Source organism: Eublepharis macularius, chromosome 12 (genome assembly GCF_028583425.1).
Source record: "Eublepharis macularius isolate TG4126 chromosome 12, MPM_Emac_v1.0, whole genome shotgun sequence".
Classification (NCBI taxonomy): domain Eukaryota; kingdom Metazoa; phylum Chordata; class Lepidosauria; order Squamata; family Eublepharidae; genus Eublepharis; species Eublepharis macularius.
Window position 1 is genome coordinate 56,595,846 of NC_072801.1, and position 21,478 is coordinate 56,617,323.

The following is a 21,478-nucleotide window of genomic DNA, read 5'->3' on the forward strand; positions in this document are numbered from 1 at the left end:
GAGTCCTCAGTTCATTGTTTAATCCTGAATAAAATGGCATGGTCACTAAAAGTGGCAGTCTCCTGGGGTCCCCCCCCCCCACACACACACACCAGACTCCACTTATAAGTAAGCAAACTAGCACATCTCTCACAGAGATCTCCAGGAGACCGATAGTCCCCTCCCACTGCCAAACTGCTTTCCTTCCCACACTTCACTTTCCTTTTATTGATTTTTATTCATTGATTTTATTTATTTCATCTCTAACCTTTTCTCCCTGAACGGGGATATGGTATGGTTCACCTTGTTCTCTTTTCCTCCATTTTATCCTAATGATCACCTTGTTAGGCTGAGAGTGTATGGGTGGCCCAAAGTCACCCAACCAGCTTCCATGACAGAGTAGGGATTCGAACCTGGGTCTCCCTGATTCTAGTCGAACACTCCAACCACTATGGTGCATTGGCTCAGAAGTTACTGATTAATAGGGGAGAAAGGCAGGAATCCTCAAGGCAAAGAGTTTCCACTTTCCATAGAGGGAATCCATTTATTTTGCAACGATATAATCTTTTTTCCCCTTCCTGCCAAATCTCTGCAGTTTCTGGCATTTCGGACAACCTGATAACTGGGCTGGAGCACCCGACCAGCAAGAAGACTGTGTGCATTTGAGATATGACGATTCACAGCCATGGAATGACATCACCTGTAGAGATCAATATAGATGGATCTGCAAGAAGGTCTTCTCTTGAGCAGAAAAAAGTAACAAATCCTTAGATTCCACTGGCCAGTCCATAAAAGAACCCTCTCCAGGGCTGCTAAACTTTCTGCAATTTGGTCAAACTCTTTTTGAAAGGCCAACAACATGTCTTGTGGACTGATCCAACTCTACAGATCTGTTATACAAATCCGTCCAAATTTTAGAGCAGCAGAAAGGAAAGGCTTTCCTGTGCAGCAGCCATGCTGCTTCTTCCTCAGCAAGGCTTGTTCTTCTTTCCACCAATTCCCCCGGTGCAGAAGGTTTGGCTGGAGAATCTTGCCACTTACTTTTCACCTTTATGACAGACAACATTCACTCCTTAGTTTATATTAGATATAATCAGAAAATTAAAGTTAAATTTATTTTATTTTAATGAAAGGATTTTTGCTTTGTGTTGGCATGCTGTACTAGTCTGGATTGGTTTAGGGGTGTTTTTAAGGGAGAAAAACTGGGCAAGAAGAAAAACTCTCCCTGCACATGCAGCATGTACGCTCACACACACACACAAATACAAATATGCACTTTCTGCAGTTCAAAAGACTAGGAAGAATGCAAACACAATACCACTCTAATAGGAAATTGTCACTTCAGAATTTCTGCCGTATGTGGAGGGCTCTCATAAGAGTAGGGTTGCCAGCCTCCAGGTGGTGGCTGGAGATCTCCCGGATCTCCAGGTGACAAAGATCAGCTCCCCTGGAGAAAATGGCTGCTTTGGAGGATAGACTCAATGGTATTATACCATTCTGATATATAATACCATTCTGGTATTATACCTTCCTCTTTCCAAACCCCACCCTCTCTAGGCTCCACCCCCAAAATCTCCAGGAATTTCCCAACCTGGACCTGGCAACCCTACATAAGAGAGTAATGGGTCCAAAGCTGATAAGAGTTGAGAACCTACTGCATCCAAATTATTGGCAAAGAATGGCAAGCCACAGCATCTATGAGAATATAGAGATGGCTGAAAACAATGGAAAGATCACTGACTCCAACGTAACTTTTCTCTTCTCTTGCCATTTTAATAGAAGTTTTATATATGGCTGCTTGTGATATTAAAGATGGTCAGGCCTCTGGAGTTAAAATGGCTGCGGTATTGCCACTAGAGAGCCTCTAAGCAGGTGCTGAGCCCCACCTGGGAGAACCTGGCAGGCATGGAATGCTGCACAGGAATGCAGAGTGATTAAGAGGCGATTGGATTTGCAGTCCCGCCAGCCCCAAAGGTGCCCAGTGCAACAAAGGTCTCGCAGAGTCATCCCCACTTAACACATTCCTTTCCCTTCTTCCATGATGAGATCTCCTGTCCTTGACTGAGGAGCTAATCAAATGACATTCATAAGTATATACAGTCATTCCTGGGAAAGTACAGTCCCCACCCAAAATCCATCAACTCGGCTCCGGTGGAATTCACTAACAAACTATCCCTTTTGTGCAGCACTAGAACACGTTTTGCATTTGCTTTCACGCACCCCGGCAGCTACAAATCAAGGTACTCAAACCTTTTGTCAAACCCAGGAGCTGACCGTTGGGAGTCTTTGTTCTAATGGCTAGGTGGTCTCTTCCACCTCAGGGCACATTTTACCTATAAAGGTAGAGCCCTGGCCTCATTCAAATTGTACACACTTCCTGATCCACAAGCACTGTTCCCTTGAGGTTTACCCAAGCCTCTTGCTCTCTTGGCCGAGGTCGCTGGCCATTCGAAGCTACTCTCTTCTCCCGCAGACTAGACCCCTCTTCAGGATAGGTAGATATATTTGCTCCCTCTTTCTCTATTCCCAATTTCTGACTAAGCTTCTTAGGACTCTGTGTGTGTGTGTGTGTGTGTATTTTTACCCCACAATCCTGCGTGCATGTACATGTCACTTTGTTCTTAATAAAAGTTATTGTTGGACCTTAAGAACCAGCCTTGTTTGCTACTTTGGGAAGGGACCTGGTAGAAACTGGTGATAGATCCCTGCGGTTACCGGCCTCTTGCACAGCCCTTCTCCTTGCTTGCTAATTCCCCCACAAATCATTTTACTGCAGGGAGACCAGTCCTGGTAACACCTTGTTACAAAGCAAGCCTAGTTCCAAACTTCTCTTACCAGTAAAGGAGCACGTAGAGTCCAGCAGTTCACAGTTTAAGTCAAGAATACCCTAAAGTGGAATAGCTGCCAACTCCCCACTCATATACCTGCCCCGCCACCTATCAGTGTACCCTTCCCCCTGCCCACTTATGAGCCTGCCCCAATCTCAGCTGCATGTACAGCTGGAGAAGATTGTCCAGGCACAGCGTGGTGGTAACACTTCGGGCAACCACAGCAGTAGCACTCCTAGTCAAGCACTGCCTGGAACCCCTGGGGAATATGAGTGTACACAGCCAGAGGGCTTGTGAGGAAGAGGGTGAAGGGCACCCCGGCAGGTGTGAGGCATGCAGATGGATGGCAAGAAGAGTGCTGTAAGCTGGAGGTTCGTGGTGGGCAGTGGAGAGGAGGGGGTCTGGAACCGACCCAAAGGAATACCACCCCAGGACCAGGCTCCTGCCATCAGGACTGTGTTCCAAAGACTGGAAAGGGGCACGGGGGGGGGCAATGTTGTTTTTTTAAAAAAGTGACTATATGGATATTTTCGTGCAACGCACAAAGCCTAGTGTTGCTTCCTTTCCAGGTGAATGAAGTTTCTCCTTCAGCCACGGGTTTCCTAGAGAGAAACCAGCACCAGCAGGAAATAAAGATGGGCTTGAACCAAGTAGGTCCTAAAGGCAGGACTTGGCTGTGCCGTGCACGAGGGGCAGAATCTCTAAAGACATGAGATGACAAAGTAGCAGGGTCTGTGCAAGGGCTTGGTTTCCAATGCCGAGGTTCAGCCCTGGAACATAGGAAGGATCAACGAACGTGCCCCTGAGCAGATGCAGTGTGTATTTCCTCTCTCCACTATGCAAATCAGGGTTTTTTTCAGCTGGAACGCAGTGGAATGGAGTTCCAGAACCTCTTGAAAATGGTCACATGGCTGGTGGCCCCACCCCCTGAACTCCAGACAGAGGGGAGTTTAGAGTGCCCTCCACGCCGCTCAGCGGCGTGGAGAGCCATCTAAACTCCCCTCTGTCTGGAGATCAGGGGGCAGGGTCACCAGCCATGTGACCATTTTCTCCAAGGGCAACCCACTGAGTTCCACCACTTCTTTCCCCAGAAAAAAAGCCCTGATGCAAATACATTGAGTCCTTATACAGCCGGAACTGTGGAGGGAGATGAGACTCCAGCTCCACCACCTTCTCCCCTTCAAGAAAATAACTTCTGAGCAGAGGCTCCACATTAAAAAGAAATACACACTGCCGTTTGGGCATGCATCGGAGGGCAAAATCCACTGGCCATTGGTGCCCTGCAAGCCCCATGGAAGTGAACGGGGCTGCTTCAGTTCCTGGAAGTTGAAATCAGAAATCTTGCAAGATTTTGAGCCAATCTGAAATGCAATTTCAGAGCCGTCTTCCACAGACGCTGCTACTGGTCTATAACCTTGCACCCGCGTGAGTTAATTTTCTCTGGAAGTATTTGCTTATCTGTTTGAAACTCTTTCTTCCCTCACCATCCAGTCAGAGTAACTGCTTATTCTGGTGATTTATGGACAGGACACACATCTAACTTTCTACATCACCTTCTCCTTTTTCCCTTACGTTGAGATTTACACTTGAAAGACTTATGCTGTAATTCACCCCAAGTCTTGGCTCCTTCCCCACCCAACCCCATAAAATTTCCTAGTATGGTTTCCCCTTCACCTGTCTATCTGACAAAGCGGGCTGTCTCATGAAAGCTCATCTTATTATATAATTGAGTAAGCGTGTTTCAGACAACTCACTTTATATCCTGGTGCACCACCAGAGGGCGCTGCCATGACAGGAAGCCTACGCAGGCACCATGTCCCTCCAGAAAGAAACAGAGAGCAGGTGGCAATGCTACGCCACCATGACCCAGTTGGTATTAGTAGCACAGCAGGTGGCAATGCCCACCCCCCACCTTAACCCAGCGAGTATTAGGAGAGGAGCAGATGGCAATGCCCACCCCCACCTTAACTCAGTTGGTATTAGGAGTGGAGCATGTTGCAATGCTGCCCTCCACCTTAAACCAGTTGGTATTAGGAGCAAAGCAGGTGGCAATGCCCACCCCCACCTTAACTGAGATAGTATTAGGAGTGGAGCAGGTGGCAATGGCTGGCCCCACCTTAACAAGGTTGGTCTTTGGAGCAGAGAAAGTGGCAATGCCCACCCCTGCCTTGACAAATTTGGAGTTAGGAAACAGGAGCAGAGAAGGTGGCAATGCCCGCACCCCCTTCACTCAACTGGGATCAGGAGCAGAGCAGGTAGTAAAGCCGAACACCCATCTTCACCTGTCAGGATCAGGCATGGTGCAGGAGGCAATGCCTGTTCCTCCCTTCACCCAGCTGGGATCAGGCTTGGAGCAGACAGTAAGGCCTGCCCCCCTTCACTCAGAGGTAGCCAGGTGCAGAACTGGAGGCAATGCCCCCCCCCCTTTACATGGCATGCATGGAGCAGGTAGCTGACTCATCACCCCTTCACATGGCCAAGATCAGGTGGATCACGTGTGGAGCAGACGACAATGCCCACCCTCCTCCTTCACCAGCTGGAATGAGTGACAGAGGAGGAGCGAATGTCTGCCCGCTCACCCTCCCCTTTCTAGATCCCGTTATATATATATATTTTTTTTTTACTCACAACGGGCTTTGTTGCTAGTATTGAAATAAATGGTGTGAGTCTTTGAGGTGCCTGTAGACTTTTCTTTTATTATGAAAGGATCTTGCCGTATTTCCCTTTCCAACAAAAATGTTAGACTTTCACAATAATGTAACTGGACTATTTGGGATTGGCTGCCACAACATCAGTTCAGGAGGTAACCAGAAAAGCCTTGGGATACACTTTCTCCTTACCTGGACGCTTTCACTCTCTTACCTGTTTGGAAATATTCCCAGGAACCACCACCCCATCTCCTTTTGGGCCAATCAAGTAACCTCAAATGTAAAAGAACCATTGCACCTCGGCAACACACCTGCATGCAGGATGGTTGTAAACATTGACTGTGTAAGGGAAATACTTTGAACACACAAAATTCGCTGTTGCAAAGCTGTTTTTAACAGGCAGGACAGGATGGGGTTATGTAGTGAGGAGACAGGGAACAGACCAGTATTTGGGTTGCAGAAGGAGGCGACGAGTGCCTGCTGAATTACCTCCTTTCTTCCCCTCCAAAGTTTTTGTATCACACCATCATGGTGCTGCAGAGCGTGACACAGAAGCCAACTGCCGGCCCCTGGCTACAGACGCCACCAGCGAGGCTCCCGCTCAGCCCAGGCGAGCATTCAGTTGGGTGCCCAGCCCTTCTATTTAGCCACCTCCTTCTCCAGGCTCAGCACAAACTGCTCATTCAGGAAGCGCAGCTGACCGTGCGGCAGGAACTTCTCGAGGAGGACTTCGGTCTTGTCGGCCTTGAGTACTACATCACTCCCCGAGCTCAGCAGCTTGAGGTGTTCCAGCAGCCCCTTCACGAGCAGCCGCAGGTTGCTCTCGGCAAGCATCAGGTTCTCATGCAGGTCGCAGACCAGAGCAAAGCCTAGGCACTGGACACCCAGCCAGAGCACAGTCTTGCTCTCGCAGAAGGGGTCCCCCGGAGGGAGACGGAAGACCCCCGAGGGAGCATCCTGTAGAGAAATGGGTTCATCAGGCAGCTGGATGAGGTGCTCAGGGTGGGGCTTCCCAGAGGCCTGTTGATGTAATTTGCACGCCGACTCTGCTTGCCTGTGGATGGGGAGGAGGGAAGGGCCAAAATGCAGTGAATAAAAATTGGTGGGGGATGGGTTTAAGGTCACCTAGAGAATTGTCCCATCTGTAGAGACGTGGAACATTCAAGACCCAACAAAGTGCATCTCCACTCAGGGCAAGATTTAGGACCAGTGGCAACTTTAAGACCCACTAGATTTCCAAGTAATGAGCTTTTGAGAGTCAAAGAGTCAGTTTGGTGTAGTGGTTAAGAGCACAGGACTCTAATCTGGAGAACCGGGTTTGGTTCCCCTCCACTCCTCTGCTTAAAGCCAGCTGAGTGACCTTGGGTCAGTCACTTAAGAGCGGCAGGACTCTAATCTGGAGAACCAGGTTTGATTCCCCGCTCCTCCACTTGAAGCCAGCTGGGTGACCTCGGGTCAGTCACAGCTTCTAGGAGCTTTCTCAGCCCCACCCACCTCACAGGGTGATTGTTGTTGTGGGGATAATAAATAACATACTTTGTAAACTGCTCTGAGTGGATGTTAAGTCATCCTGAAGGGTGGTATATGAATCGAATGTTGTTGTTGTTGTTATAAAGCTCCCTTTGTCAGATATGAGGTGTGTAATACAGGTAGTAATTAGCTTGATACAGCATGGGTGTGAAGTACAGAAAATCAGCATCTGTAATGCAAGAAAAATCTTATGTCCCGATTCAACCCCGGGGGGGGGGGGGCATTGTCCACATTTGTGAATAAACTCTGTTTCAGCACCCTGAAGTTTCTCTGCTTGAGAACTGCTACGTTTAGGTCAGTGATGGAACATCCTGGCAAACTGAAATGTTCTCCACTGGTTTTTTAATATTACAATTTTTGATATCACACTTATGTCCATTTATTCTTTTGAGAAGGAATTGATCTGTTCGTCCAATATAGAGAGCGGAAAGGCATTGCTGACAGTTGAGGGCATTGTCGAAGGCTTTCACGGCCGGAGAACGATGGTGGTTGTGGGTTTTCCGGGCTGTATAGCCGTGGTCTTGGCACTGTAGTTCCTGACGTTTCGCCAGCAGCTGTGGCTGGCATCTTCAGAGGTGTAGCCAAGACCACGGCAATACAGCCCGGAAAACCCACAACAACCATAGTTGAGGGCATATCTAATGTTGGAAGAGGAACCAGCGAAGGAGCTTTTCTGCATCTACTTCTGTTTGACTCTAGCTTCAAATGAGCTCAAAAAATGATCATTGGCCAGGCTTGGATACTCTGGACTACATAAGGGCTCTGAAACAACTTAAGATTGATGAACGGTTTGATTTTAACAAAAATGCAAGAAATCTTGGGGGTGCGTCCCTGCTAGGCTCAATGGACTTAGACAGGAGTAATACTGCTTAGATTTTCACTGTAACTTAGTTTTCTATTTTTATTTTTTCAAGAAATTTTAATTTTATTAATAGAATTAAGAGCCCAGTAAAAAGGGCAAGAAAGAAAGAAAGAAAGAAAGAAAGAAAGAAAGAAAGAAAGAAAGAAAGAAAGAAAGAAAGAAAGAAAGAAAGAAAGAAAGAAAGAAAGAAAGAAAGAAAGAAAAGAAAAACAAACTAAAAAAAACAGAAAACAATACGTTTCATTTTCCATTTTTCTCTACATCTATCATATTTTAACAAACATTGTACTTTAAATTTTAATCTCTTCAAAATTTCCTTTTGCACAAGTTTTCAACTTAGTTTCCAGTTAAAGGGGCTCCGAAGACTCTTTTGTGAGGGTGAGACAATGAGATGGTATAGCTGGTGCTGTTAGGTCCACTGATTGTATTGTTGGAGTAAATATGAGGAACAGAACTGGCATCTTGCTTTATTACGGCCCTGGTCCCAAATACTGCTCTCATCCTCTGCCTGGATTATAAATACTCCTTCCATTTTCCACCCCTTGTATCTGACAAAGAGAGCTCTGACTCTGGAAAGCTCGTAAGTTGGAAATCTAGTCAGTCTTTAAGGTGCTACAGGACCTGGATCTTGCTCATGGACTGCAGACCAACACAGCTACCCAACTGAAACTATCCCTAGCTTTCATTTAATTACCTTGCTACAGCCAGGATCTGTTCCTTCCTGCCCAGCCGCTCCTTCTCAACATCCTGGTATCCGCCGTCATCCAGTCTTTCAGGACCGAACACCCTTGAATAGAGCACTCGGCAGTGCCCCGCCTCATCTCCTGGCCGGCAGCGAATGGTGTGGATCAAGAACGCGTGGACCATGGAGGCAGGCGGGTTGCGACGGAAGGGGCTGCGGATCAGGAGAGATGGATACAGTTCCAAGAATGAGCCAACACTGAGACGTCCAAGCCAAGGCACATAATCTGAGTGCCTGAATTCAGGGACGTAGATGCAGAGGAGTTAGCCGTGTTAGTCTGTGGTAGCAAAATCAAAAAGAGTCCAGTAGCACCTTTAAGACTAACCAATTTTATTGTAGCATAAGCTTTCGAGAATCAAGTTCTCTTTGTCAGATGCCTGATACAGAGACTGGTCTCTGTATCAGGCATCTGATGAAGAGAACTTGATTCTCGAAAGCTTATGCTACAATAAAATTGGTTAGTCTTAAAGGTGCTGCTGGACTCTTTTTGATATAACCAACTAATGGCACCCCATGAAGTTCCACCTCATAGGGCTTTCAGGGCAAGAGGTGAGCAGAGGGGGGTCTTACCATTGCCGCCTTCTGCACCAAAGCCCATCTTCCCTGGTGGTCTCCCATCCACATAGCGACCCTGCTTAGCTTCTGAGCTCCAATGAACTCCTAAGGCTTCTCCTCCTCTATCTTTAACATGGATGTCATTTACCAGGCGATGTCATTTACCTCCAGTGCCATGAAAAGCTTCAACTGCCGATTTCCACTCATTAAGCAACTATTAAAGGGGCAAGGCATTTTTCTCCAGGCCTGTTGGCAACAGTGTATGAAGGGAAGGAGAGACATCTCACCAAAAGAATGGCTTTAAAAGGGAGAGGGGGTCTGTCCTGCAAATTACTCTTGCTTCCCTTGGACATCCTCCTGGGGTTGGCACAGCCCCAGCCTCCCAAACTGAATCACAAAACTGAGAAAACTAGCCAGTAAGTTCTCAGCCTGAGCCAATGGGGGTTAGTGACTGGCTCTCTGGGTTTAATGTAAATGGAATAAAAGGAGAAAAACAAATGAGCAACAGCAACTACCGTCCCCCACTTGGATACACACCTTAACAGGGTGAGGGAATCTGAGTACGTCAGTGAAGCTGAGAGCAATACTGTTTGGAGCGTAGGCTTGGTCAAGACGGGAGCGTTTTTTTCTGGGGAAAGAGGTGGGGGAACTCTCACCCGGGGCAACTCCCGGCAGGAGGTGGTGCCCCTGTCACTACATGCATGCGTACACAAAACATATGCATGTGTAAAGCGCATGTGTGTTCCCAGGACCGTGCGATGACATCACTTCTTGGAAGTGATGTCCTCACATAGGGCACAGCTGCCCCCCCCCACAGGAGAAAGAAAGAGAAAGGAAGGGAAAGAAAGACATGGAAAGGAGGAAGGGAGGGAGGAAGAAAGGAAGGAAGGGAAAGAAAGAAGGAAGGAAAGGAAGGGAAAGGAAGAAAGAAGGAAAGACATGGAAAGGAGAAAAGATAAAGGAAGGGAGGGAGAAAGGAAGGAAGGCTTCAGCTGGGAGGAGGGGAATTCCCCTCCTCTCAGCTGAAGTTTAAAGCCACTTTGGGGCTTCCCCCACCAGCTGAAGAGCTCCTTTCCCACAGCTTGCCAAGCAGAAAGGAGCTCTTTTAACTTCCACTCTTCAGCTGGGTGGGGGGGACTTCACCCCGACCAGCTGAAGAGCGGGGGTTAAAGAGCTCCTTTCCCTTGTAAGCTGGTCAGGGCCACCTGAACATGTGACTACTTTGCAGAGTTGCCGGAATGCCCTTCCAGCGCGTTCCAGCAGAAAAAAAGGCCTGGGCAAGAGTCTAAACTCCTGGAAGAGTCACTCAAGGCGGAATGGGCAGATCTGAGACACCAGACTAAGATGTATCCACCCCCTTCAGGAATAAACAGTCACATCAGCAGAAGAGAACTGACTGTTCCAATGGTGATGGGAGCGGAGGCATTCTTGGTCAGCTACTGGGCAGCAGCAGTACTGGAAGGTGACCCTGGTGGAGGATCTTTCACAGACCACAGCCATATCACTTCAGCTAACCCTGTTTAGTACTGTGCAGAAGAAGGCACCAGTAAATCACTTCTGCTAACCTCTTAACCTTGAAAACCCTATGAGCCATTCCAAAATGAACGAAGATAGAGTGCTGGAGGACAGGTCCCCTAGGTCGGAAGACACTCAACTGGCTACTGGAGAAGAGCCGAGGACAAGCTGATGGGACTGGATTAAAGCCGAAAGGACGTCCAGTCGCAGATGCAAACAGAGGCAAAAGGAACTTCCAAAGCTTTGCAACAAAAGGATCGACTACTGTAAGTACATAAAACACACCTGAAATCCTGTGCATTTGAACTTGCCATCAGACCAGCTCTTTGAGAAAGAAAACAGACTGCCCCTTCCAGAGACACCTGAGTGAGCAGGTTCTGGGGTATCACTGAATTGCAGCGATTGATTTAATAGCTACAGCGCCTTCCAATTCCCCCGTTGTGCAGAAGGGCTTGCTCTCCCTTAGAGGGCCCTCTTATCAAGCTTTCTTGCATCCACGGCAGTGGAAAGACTAAAAAATTGGGGGGGGGGGGGCTCTGCGGAGACTGGTTCACTCCAGCCGCTTCCATAGGCCTGACACCTAAGGCTGCCAACCTCCCAAAATTACAACTGATCTCCAGATGACGGCTCTCCTGGAGAAAGCGGCTGTTTTGCAGGGTGGACTGTATGGTATTATGCCCTGCTAAGGACCTTCCCCAGGCTCCACCTCCCCAAATCTCCTCCACACTTTCAGGTGGGTAGCCAAGACTGAATCAGGACATAGGATTTTTCTTTTCGATGCTAATTTTCTGCATTTTGCACCCCTACTGTATCAAGCTAACTACACCTATTATAGCTAGCTCCTGACAATACCCCTCCCACACTCTGCTTGGATTATAAAGACTCCTTCCTTTTTCCGTTCCTTGTATCTGACAAAGGGAGCTCATATCCCGGAAATCTCCCGGAAACTCCCAACCCAGAGTTGGAAAAGTTTTGCCAGCCTCCAGGAGGGTGCCTGGACTTCTCCAATCACAGCTGATCGCCGGACGACAGAGATCAGTCCCCCTGGAGAAAATGGCTGCTTTGATGGGTGGACTCTCTGGCATTACACCCTGCGGAGGTCCCTCCCCAGGCTGAACTCCTCCATGAATTTTCCAACCCGGAATTGGCAACCCTAAGAGGCAGCTGGTCTCCCCACAGCCCTTCAAGCTCAGGGCTTTCTGGCACCACTTCTTGCAGGGCTGGTTTTTATTTGCTCCCTTGTGCATTATTCGCAAAGCGAGACCACGCTTCACGCATCCCTAAGCAAGCGGCCTCTGGTCCACGGAACCTTCCGCCACAAGACATTTGAAGGGAGCCAACACACTCGTTGCAAATTGCCTGACACTCTCCCCGGAGACCCTCCCCAGGGCGAACGGTTCTCACTCACCCCTGCTTCCTCCTCTTCTTCCTCTTTCCGAAAGCAGCAGCTGAAATCTCAATTCCCACCAAAGTGTTGCAAAAAAAAAGAAAGAAAGAAGGGAAACAGCCGAGACTGGAAAGCAGGGGCTGGGAAAGCAAAGAAACTACATTTCCCAGGAACCCGTGCGTGGCACTGGAAGCAATACGCGACCTCAAGCGTTGTCTGACATTATGGGAAATGTAGTCAACTTGAAAGTTGGCGTTAACTTTTCGGAGGCTTCCTTTTTCTAAAATAATGCGCATGCGTTTTATTAAGCCCCCTTCTGGAATTGGCGAAAGTAATAGAGGAGGGCGTGGTCTCACGGATCAAAGTTTTAAAGGATTCTAAACCTGGTAGCGTTGCCAACTCCAGGTTGGGAAAGGCTTGGAGATTTGGGGACTGCAGGGAGGGGTAGAACTTCAAGGGATATAATGCCATACAGTGTCTCCCCAAAGCAGCCATGTTCCCAATAGGTTTGCCAACTCCAGGGCAGGAAATTCCTGGAGATTTGGGGGAGGAGCCTGGAGAGGGATATCAGCTGGGTGTGATGTCATAGCGTCCACCACTCCAAAGCAGCCGTTTCCCCCCCAGAGAAACTGATCTTTGTGGCCTGGAGATCAGCTGTAATGAATGGAGATCTCCAGCCAACACCTGCAGGTTGGCAACCCTTCCAGTGACTAATGATTGGCTGGCAATAGGACAACGGGTTCATCCGGTTGTAGGCAGTGGCATCGCCTAATTCCAGCCACAGTAGAGGTGGAGCCTGAAGGCAACAGGAGACTGCAGTAGGACTCCGAATAAAAAGCCAGGCGCCCCTTTTTAACCACCCGCTGCTCCTGGGCACGAGGTGTCTGATGCACGAGAGCTCCGGCCCATGAACAGCAGGCTGGAATAGAACTGCCGGTCTTGAACGGTTCTGGCGCCCCTTGAAGCGCAGGAAAAGTGTTTTCAGCAGCAGGGGGAGCTCCAAGATCATGTTTTCTAAACAGTCGCAATCATCCTTGCCCCAGATTCAGCACAGTTGGACTGTGCAAACTTTCGCGTTGGGATTTTTTTTTTTTTTGCATTACAGATGCTAATTTCCAGCACTTCACACCCAGGCTTTGTCAAGTTAAATACAACGCGTATTATTCTAATTCACAATACCCCACCCTCTGCTTGGATTATAAGGACTCCTTCCTTTTTTCGCCCTTTATCTGACTAGGGGAGCTCTGACTCTCGAAAGCTTGTACCCTGGAAATCTAGTTGGTGTTGAAGGTGCTACTGGACCCAAATCTTGCTCTTCTGCTACAGACCAACACAGCTGCCCACCTGAAACTACCTTGGAAATCTAGTCAGTCTTTAAGGTGCTTCTGGGCCCGGACCAATTTCCAAGGGATGGCTGGAGATCTCCCGGAGTGACATCACCAGGAAACAGAGATTAATTTTTCTGGAGGAAATGGCAGCTTTGGAGGGTGAATTGTGTGGTATTATGCCCTGCTGAGCGCCAGCCCTCCCAAAACCCTGCCCTTCCCAGGCGCCACTCCCCAAATCTCCAGGATTTCCCGACTGGGAGGTGGCAACCAGAATGCTCTTGGTGGGGAAGCCCTGCAAAGGGCAGATACGTGTCCCACTCAAAAGCTGGCAAGCTGTGGGCAGCCCCCGTGGCTCCTTTGCCAGCCACAGGGCAGGGCATGTTGCAGAGCCCCGTGAGCGCTGCTGGCAGACTCCCGACCCTCCTCACCTGCTTCCCAGGCACTGACTTTGCTCAAAGCCCGGCAGGCAGGGAGGTGAGCGCTTCTTTGCAGCCGGCAAGGGCGGGGGCTTGGCCAGGCACCGGCTCTTCTAGAGCCAGGCTACAAGTGACAAATTACACTTGCCTGGCAAGTGAACAGACTCACGTGTATTCCTCCTTGTTCATTTGCCACTCACTTGCTCTCCGCTTGATCAATGGCAAGTGAACAGGGAGGAATACACGTGAGTCTGTTCACTTGCCAGGCAAGTGTAATTCGGCACTTGTAGCTTGGCTCATAGGCTCATTGGGGAAAGCTGCACGTGTCTAGCCCTTAGGGCTACAAAACGCTTTAAGGATGTGGGGTCTGAGAAGCCTGGGCAGCCTGCAGAAGGGACTGCCAGTGGTTAAAGACTCGGCTCTTGCCCCCCTCCCAACCACCCCCAAGAACAGCAGAGGCAGAGCAACTTGCGCAAAAGAAGAGTTCTTTGCATGGTGCATGCCCCTATCAGAACCAAGCGATTAGGGTTGCCAGCTTCCAAGTGCCAGCTGGAGATCTCCCGTTAAGAGGATTCTTGTAGAAAAGTTCAACATGCACAGCAAAACACACACCAGCCAACGGTGCCTCTCCTCCTCCTAGGTTGCCAGTGTCCAGGTGGGGTCTGGAGCTCTCCCGGAATTATGACCGATCTCCAGGCAATAGAGATCAGTTGCCCTGGAGAAAATGGCTGCTTTGGAGGGTGGACTCTATGGCATTACACCCTGCTGAAGTCTCTCCCTTCCCCAAACTCTGCCTTCCTCAGGCTCCACCCCCAAATCTCCAGGAATTTCCCATCCTGGAGCTGGCACCCTTACTTTGCGTAGAATTTCAACCAAATGTTATCAAGGCCAATTTCCTATAAGGACTGGCAACAGCTGGACATTGAACCATCACTTGCAAAGGCAGGGGGCAGAGGAGCAGCATTTGGCCACCGGGATGCAGTCATAGGGTAGGCCTGGCCTACATCCCCTTTTTAGGGATGCCCAAACTGGAGTTAAAAAAAAGAAGAAGTAATCAACTATGGCAGGTGACTCCAGTAAGTGGGCCAAGCCACATATTAGAGCAATCTCATCCCCCGCCCCAAAAAACAAACAAAACAGACCTGTTGCATCCTCAGGAAGACACAGGTTATTTGATCCAGAGGAGTTAGCCGTGTTAGTCTGTAGCAGCAAAATCGAAGAGTCTAGTAGCACCTTTAAGACTAACCAACTTTACTGTAGCATAAGCTTTCGAGAATCACAGTTCTCTTCGTCAGATGCGTGATTATTTGGTCATCTATCAGGACTTACAGCAGGCCACGACCTCAAGATCTCTCTCTCTACCAGCAGTTACTCAGAGCCTAGGAGGACGTGCTACATGTGCTCAGAGGGCCTTTCCTAACTAGGCTTGCTTTACTTGTTCCGTGGCGAGGCCTAGGGGCCCTCATCTCCAGCCAGCATATCTGATCACTAGGCAGACGCATAATTTTTTGCTGCAGAAACTAGAACAGAAATTATTTTTGCAGGTTGATGCCTTAAGAGTGGCCCTTTTCCCACACCTTACCAGCGGGTTTGTGGCACGGAGTCATGATGGGTAATCGCGCCAGGAAGACGCCGTCATTCCGGGAGTTTTGCACGATTTTGCGCAGTAAGACGTGTGAAAACGGCCAGTGATGCAAAGCAGGCCGAAGTTCAACAAAGCACCTTTCCGGATCACTGCACTGCTGCTGCAGAGCTTCACCTGTTGATTTCTGCCTGCCAACCAACAGCTGAAGACATCCATTGCTCCCCAAAAGGATACATGGCTAAAGCCTTCCCTCTCACCAGCCCCGCTGTTCTCAAGCGTCCTTCCCTCCTGGGTTTTGAAAGTGCATTTAGCTTTATCCGTACATACTGAATAACCGGAATTCACGTGTGCAATAATGGCACCCCTCAGAGTGGGAAAAAGTAGTCAGTTCTCACCATAGCTGCCAGCTTTCAGTAAGGAAACGCCCTTCATGGCACTTGAGCTGCCAATGCCTCCTGTGTGTTGGCAGCAGATGGCACACGCATCAGAATCTGAGCCAAAGGGGAGGGGCTGCAGCTGCACCCTCAGCAGGGGCGGGGAGCGCAGACTTGGCTAGATTTTACTGCAGACAGGACTGCGTTCCTGGGACAGCAGCTGGGTTTAGGAATAACAGCTTCTGTGTGTTTTTAAACAAAAGCACATACTTCATTTTAGAGTGTACTATTGGACATTAGGAAACTCAGTTTGTTTACACTCATACTGATCATTTCTTTTTGAAACTGGCGTAAGTCCGAATCCCTGGATCTCTTTCCTTCTGTGCAAAACCAAGTGAGAGAGGAGACGAAGAGGTGGGCTCTCAGATGCTTCGCTAATGAGTTTGGGACCACAGACTTCACCACTATGTTGCCTTACCTACTACCTGTTGTCTTAAATAGGTGCTTCTATAAGCTACTTGTGCTTCATGTGGTCTGATGTCAGCCCTAGAATTGCTTATGTTGTTTCAGCATTTCTTTAACTCTTTATGTCTTTGTAATATATTAAAAACCAGAATCAGCAAGAAATACATTTAAAATCTCAAGGTAGCAGCTCCTTCCACTCTTCCCAACCATAATATAAGCAAGGGGGAGAGGGGGTACGAACTGTGACTTTGTATGTGGGGAGGCGCAGATGTTATGGACCCCCCCCTTACTGGAGACCGGTTGGGAGGCATGTCTAGAACACCTAAGACCAGTCTCAATCATATGCCCGATGGAAATTAACTGTATTGATCTTAGTGTAAGGTGGACTATAAACGACAATGTTTATACCATTCCCACTGCATTGTAATTCTGAAATTCGCCTTAGTGTCAGATTATGAGCGTTATCAGCCTACAAAACAGGAAAATATATTTCCTGCTTTTGAGCATCTGGCCTTCAGAAGCAACAAAAAGAAATTCCACTGCAGCAGGAGACGGGGAGAAAAATTGGCCTAGCGCACCTTATGTTAAGTCCAAGGTCAACAAGAACTGCTGCGGAAATGCCACACCAAAGCACGTGTTGATCTGAGGCCAATTCGCCCTCCGGCAAGGTGTGGTTTCCCCAAGTTTTGGCAGGCAGAAAAGGTTTGGGGTTTGGCCACGCTTTGCAGAAGCAATGTGCGGGTGGAGCCCCCACCCCACCCTTTAGCCACGTGAAACTTTGGCTGGTGCTGAGGTTCAACACATGCCAGTCAGTAGGAATTAAAACGTGACTTGGGAGTTTCTCTTTTGAAAACAAGACCGTTGGATTGCTTCTTGCACTTTTAAAAGGAAAAAAAGGAGATCAAGAATTGCAGCTGGTTTAGAATTAAAGTTTAAAAAAAAAAAGAATTGCAGCTGGATTTCACTTTAAGCTCCAACACTGTATTTTCTCAGGGCTTGCTTTATCAACTGCCAGCCTTGACATCTTTGGGCAAAGCTGCCACTCCAAATGCCCCAGCTTCAACATTACTGCCCACGGCCCTCAGTAACCCAAGGGGACACCTGGGCTCTAACGTTGTATAAACGTTGTATAAAGGGCACTAGAACCTTGTTGAGAATTAAACCCCTTGGGGAGAAAAGCCAGTTATAAATCAATCTGCAAGAAACAAGTGGAGACACCCTGCTGCTCAGGTATTTCCTTCCCCATAATTTCTAGCTACAGGAACTAGGTTGCAAAATAAGAGTCCAGTAGCACCTTTAAGACTAACCAACTTTATTGTAGCATAAGCTTTCAAGAACCACAGCGCTCTTCGTCAGATGCATCAGATACAATAAAGTTGGTTCGTCTTAAAGGTGCTACTGGCAATAACCCAATCTGGAAACTTTATTCTGTAATGTCAAAATATGACAAACTGTATTGCCTTGATTCCTCTTTCTATATCGAGGTCACCACTATACTGGGAGTTGTAATAATACTTGTTCAAATGTTAATAGTTTATATTGTTGACTTATGTATATTACTTGTTCATATTCAATAAAATGAAAATTAAAAAAAAAGTGCTACTGGGACTCTTTGCAACCACAGACTAACACAGCTAACTCCTCTGGATCTAGGAACTAGATTGAGATTTCTATGCCCACCATCATGAACTCCCTTCTGGCTTTTGAAAGCATGGATCCATTTCTGCACCAGTCTTTTCCTGTTGGTGCATAGGGCAGGCAGAAATCTTTCCACATCAACTTCCTGCAACTCGGTTCACTTTGTCACCCCCACGCATGCACAGGAGCAAACACCATCACCGCAGCCAACGCCCACGTGAACATGTCCAAGACCCGGCAATGGAGTTCTGGATCGAGTTCGAGGTGTTGGTTTTAACCTATAAATACCTTAATGGACTGGGACCAGCATATCTGCGGGACCGCTTCTCACCATGTTCCCCGGAGGGTACTTAAGTCAACTGATAAACAGCTGTTGGTGGTACCCAGCCCCAAGGATGCTCACCTGGCCTCGACCAGGGCTTTCTGGTCTTGGCACCCACCTGGCAGAACTCATTGGTGGAAACAAGGGCCCGGCAGGATTTGCTATCTTTCCGCTGGGCCTGTACAACAAAGATGTTCTGCCAGGCATATGGTTGAGGTTGGGTGGGCTTTTTAGCCAGTCTCCTGTTGAGTCGAGAATGCAGCCCCCTCCTCCCGATCATCTGCCGACCCACTTAACAAGACATGCCATTACACATACCATGGGATGTATTCAGTTTCAGCATATGGGTTGCTGTTAAAAGTTGCTGCTTCTTGCACTGATTTTTGATTTCAATGCGTTTTTGATGCAACTAATATATTTAATAGATTTTTAATGTAATTTGGATTGTTGTTACCCGCTCTGAGCTTGCTTGCACAGAGAGCGGGTTATAAATGTAATGAAACAAAATGAAATACAAATCAAAATGGGAACTCTCTTCACCTGGGCCAGAAAGCACTTGGTTCCCCTGAGAGCAGAGTTTACTAAATCCGGGGGAGGGGGGGGAGCTTCCAGGCTTCGCACTCAACCTAAAGGGAGAACTGAACACCCAGCCAAGAAAGTTCTTCTCCCAATACAGAGCAGTTAGCCGTGTTAGTCTGTAGTAGCAAAATCAGAAAGAGTCCAGTAGCACCTTTAAGACTAACCAACTTTATTGCAGCATAAGCTTTCGAGAATCACAGTTCTGCATCTGACGAAGAGACCTGTGATTCTCGAAAGCTTATGCTACAATAAAGTTGGTTAGTCTTAAAGGTGCTGCTGGACTCTCTTTGATTTTGCTTCTCCCAATACATCCACTCAGAAATAGTACAGCCAGACACTTGGCTAGCCCCCCGGCCCCCTTTACATCTTTCCTCCCATTTTCTCCATCTCAAGGCAGCCACAGAAAGTTCAACCATCCAGACAGTCTCCACAACCTAGCAGTTTATTTGTTCCCTGATTATACATTACTGCCTAGGAAAGGGGGTAGGGGTAGGAGGCATTTAAACACCGAACAAAAAAAAAATCTACTTTTTTAAAAAGACAGCACATTTTCATCAACACAAATGTACACACACACAAACACACAGAGCAGTTGTCCATGTGGCTTGCAATATCTGGCATTGCATGATCAGCCTTGACCCAATTCCACACCCCCCAAAAACTTTCAAACTCTTTACCAGCTTGCTTTTTTGTAAGAGGCTGTACCCCTCCACAGAAGAATCTGGGAAGAAATGCAGGCTTCAGCAGACCCAGGGTTTGCCGGAGCAGACCATGAGCACGTGTCCAAATGTCCATTTGCGTTGCATTCTGCAGCAGGGCGCATATTCCTGCTGCACTGGATTTGTATCAGAGCCAGAATCTACAACCCCCAATTACTACGTTTTTTCTTTCATCCAGAGAAGAATTGGGGTAAGTTCAATGCGGCATTGTCACTAGAACAAGAGGCCATCATTAAATTGTACACTGATTGGACAGTAACCCAACCTTTCCCAGACCCGCTTTGTTGCGATTTGGAGAAAGATTGCAATAAGGCCTAGATACTGAGGGCAGAGAAAAATTCAGATTTTCCTAGTCCTACCCACACAGTGGGTATTTTCCCCGTCTCCCCCAAAGTGGGAGTATTTGTTTTAATGATCTGTGCATTCTGTTCTCTGAATGCCAAGCTTTTGTTTCTTACTTCTTTAGTCCCTTTCATTGCAGAGATATAAGGGGAAAGGTGCCTCTCTGCAACGTAAGGGGTTAGAGACTCTTTTAAAAAGCTGGGCATTCAGAAAAATGGGATACATAGATTGCTGTTGCAACACTGTAACACTCAGCACTTAAAAATGTGGGGAAAGCCTTGTTGGCACTGGGGTGTGTGTATGTGTAACTGTTGTTGGGGGACTGGGGCAGGGAAGTCGGCCGCATGGAAGCCCCCTTGTCACTATGCTGCGTCAGCAGCAACAGTAATGGGGAAACTACCCAAGAATGTCCCTGTGTGGAAAACACACCAGGATGCTTAACTGATGCACTACACAGCCACCACCTGGCCCAACACTGGGTTGCATCAAGGCTATAGTGGCTATTCTGAAGGCAGTGTTGCTAAGTCTCACATGGATAAAAAAGGGTTTTATGCACAAAACACCCACAAGCCACACCGACAGCCAGACAGAGCCTCCCGTACAGAACATGATGATACGCTCAGTCAATTGACAGTTGCCAAAGTTTCTAGTCCTCAAGATGCTGAAAAGCAATGTACAGACACGTCTCTCTCAAGGCCTAGGAACCAGCCAGGGCCTCAAAGCAGCCCACCCTCTCTCAGTGCTCCAGGGGCATCTTTGCTCAGGATAATGCCAGACCTCTCCCCCCCCCGCTCACCTCATTCCAAATCCCCCCCGCCAATAGTGACTCACCCCCTTCCCCCTCACAACTGCTTAAGATTCCCTTCCCCCACACTGAAGGGCTCCTAGTTTCGAAATAAAGCATGTTTTCTCAAAAATCCCCCTTTTTTCCTGTAGAGCCTCTTCATTTCTGCTCGCTATCAAATCGATGCGTTCACAGAATAGTCAAAGGCATTTCCGCCTCATGGGTTGGACAACCGACGAGCAGGCGGGTCTGCTAACATCAGTTTGCTTTGGAAAGAATCTCATAAGAAACGTTTAAAACATAAAAAGTGTAAAAACTGTATCTTAAAGCTGAGCACAAAATGTAAAAATTGCTTTAAGGGTTACTTTCCATTAAAAACAGGTATGAACCAAAGTGACCGGTGGATTTTTTTTAAAAAGCTTCAACGGTTGCAGAGTTCTCTTTTTCCTGACCCAAAAAAAAAGCTACAGATTTCTTATCCAAGAAGGCAGCAGTGCCTCCATTAAAAAAACCACACTGCATTCATTCCTGCAGCCAAAGCTATTTGCCACGGAAAATACGTATCTTTATACGGTCTCTTACTTTGTAATAGGGGAGGGAATGGGGACAACTTCAATACGGGAATCTGTTCTTTCTGCGCAAAATTAGAAATTAAGTGCTTTCTCTCCGCCCTTGTCTGGGCAGCACGACGAGAAGAGACCAAAGCCAAGCAAGGTTTAGTAGCTCGTGTGCAGCCCACTGTTTCTGGAAAGACAGCGTTCCGGCCCAAACGAACAAGACTGGGAATTTGCACCAAGCTGTTTCCAAAGCACCTGCAGTTGCCAGGCAATTGCAGAGTTCACCCTTGATTTATCGGGGCTCGCCCTAGACAACCGGCCAA

At 47.9% G+C, this 21,478-nt stretch overlaps 1 protein-coding gene across 2 annotated transcripts; it reads right to left on the bottom strand.

Moving 5' to 3' along the window:
* Positions 1 to 5,499: 5,499 nt before the first annotated feature.
* On the bottom strand, positions 5,500 to 15,645 carry LOC129340221 (AP-5 complex subunit sigma-1-like). Of its 2 annotated transcripts, none has more exons than XM_054994874.1 (3): positions 15,373 to 15,645; positions 8,542 to 8,742; positions 5,500 to 6,509 (listed from the first exon to the last, which is right to left on the bottom strand). In XM_054994874.1, the coding sequence occupies exons 2-3, from the start codon at positions 8,712 to 8,714 to the stop codon at positions 6,095 to 6,097; spliced, it is 588 nt and encodes a 195-aa protein (XP_054850849.1). In that variant the 5' UTR covers positions 8,715 to 8,742; positions 15,373 to 15,645; the 3' UTR covers positions 5,500 to 6,094. The 2 variants fall into 2 exon arrangements, with proteins under 2 accessions (XP_054850849.1, XP_054850850.1); XM_054994875.1 differs by lacking the exon at positions 15,373 to 15,645 and adding an exon at positions 12,068 to 12,175.
* Between the last annotated feature and the right edge of the window lie 5,833 nt (positions 15,646 to 21,478).

Coding starts and splice junctions, on each gene's coding strand:
- LOC129340221 (XM_054994874.1), bottom strand. CDS start 8,714: ATGGTCCACGCGTTCTTGATCCACACCATTCGCTGCCGGCCAGGAGAT. Junction 6,510..8,541: donor CAGATCCTGGCTGTAGCAAG/GTAATTAAATGA, acceptor CCCCATCCACAG/GCAAGCAGAGTCGGCGTGCA.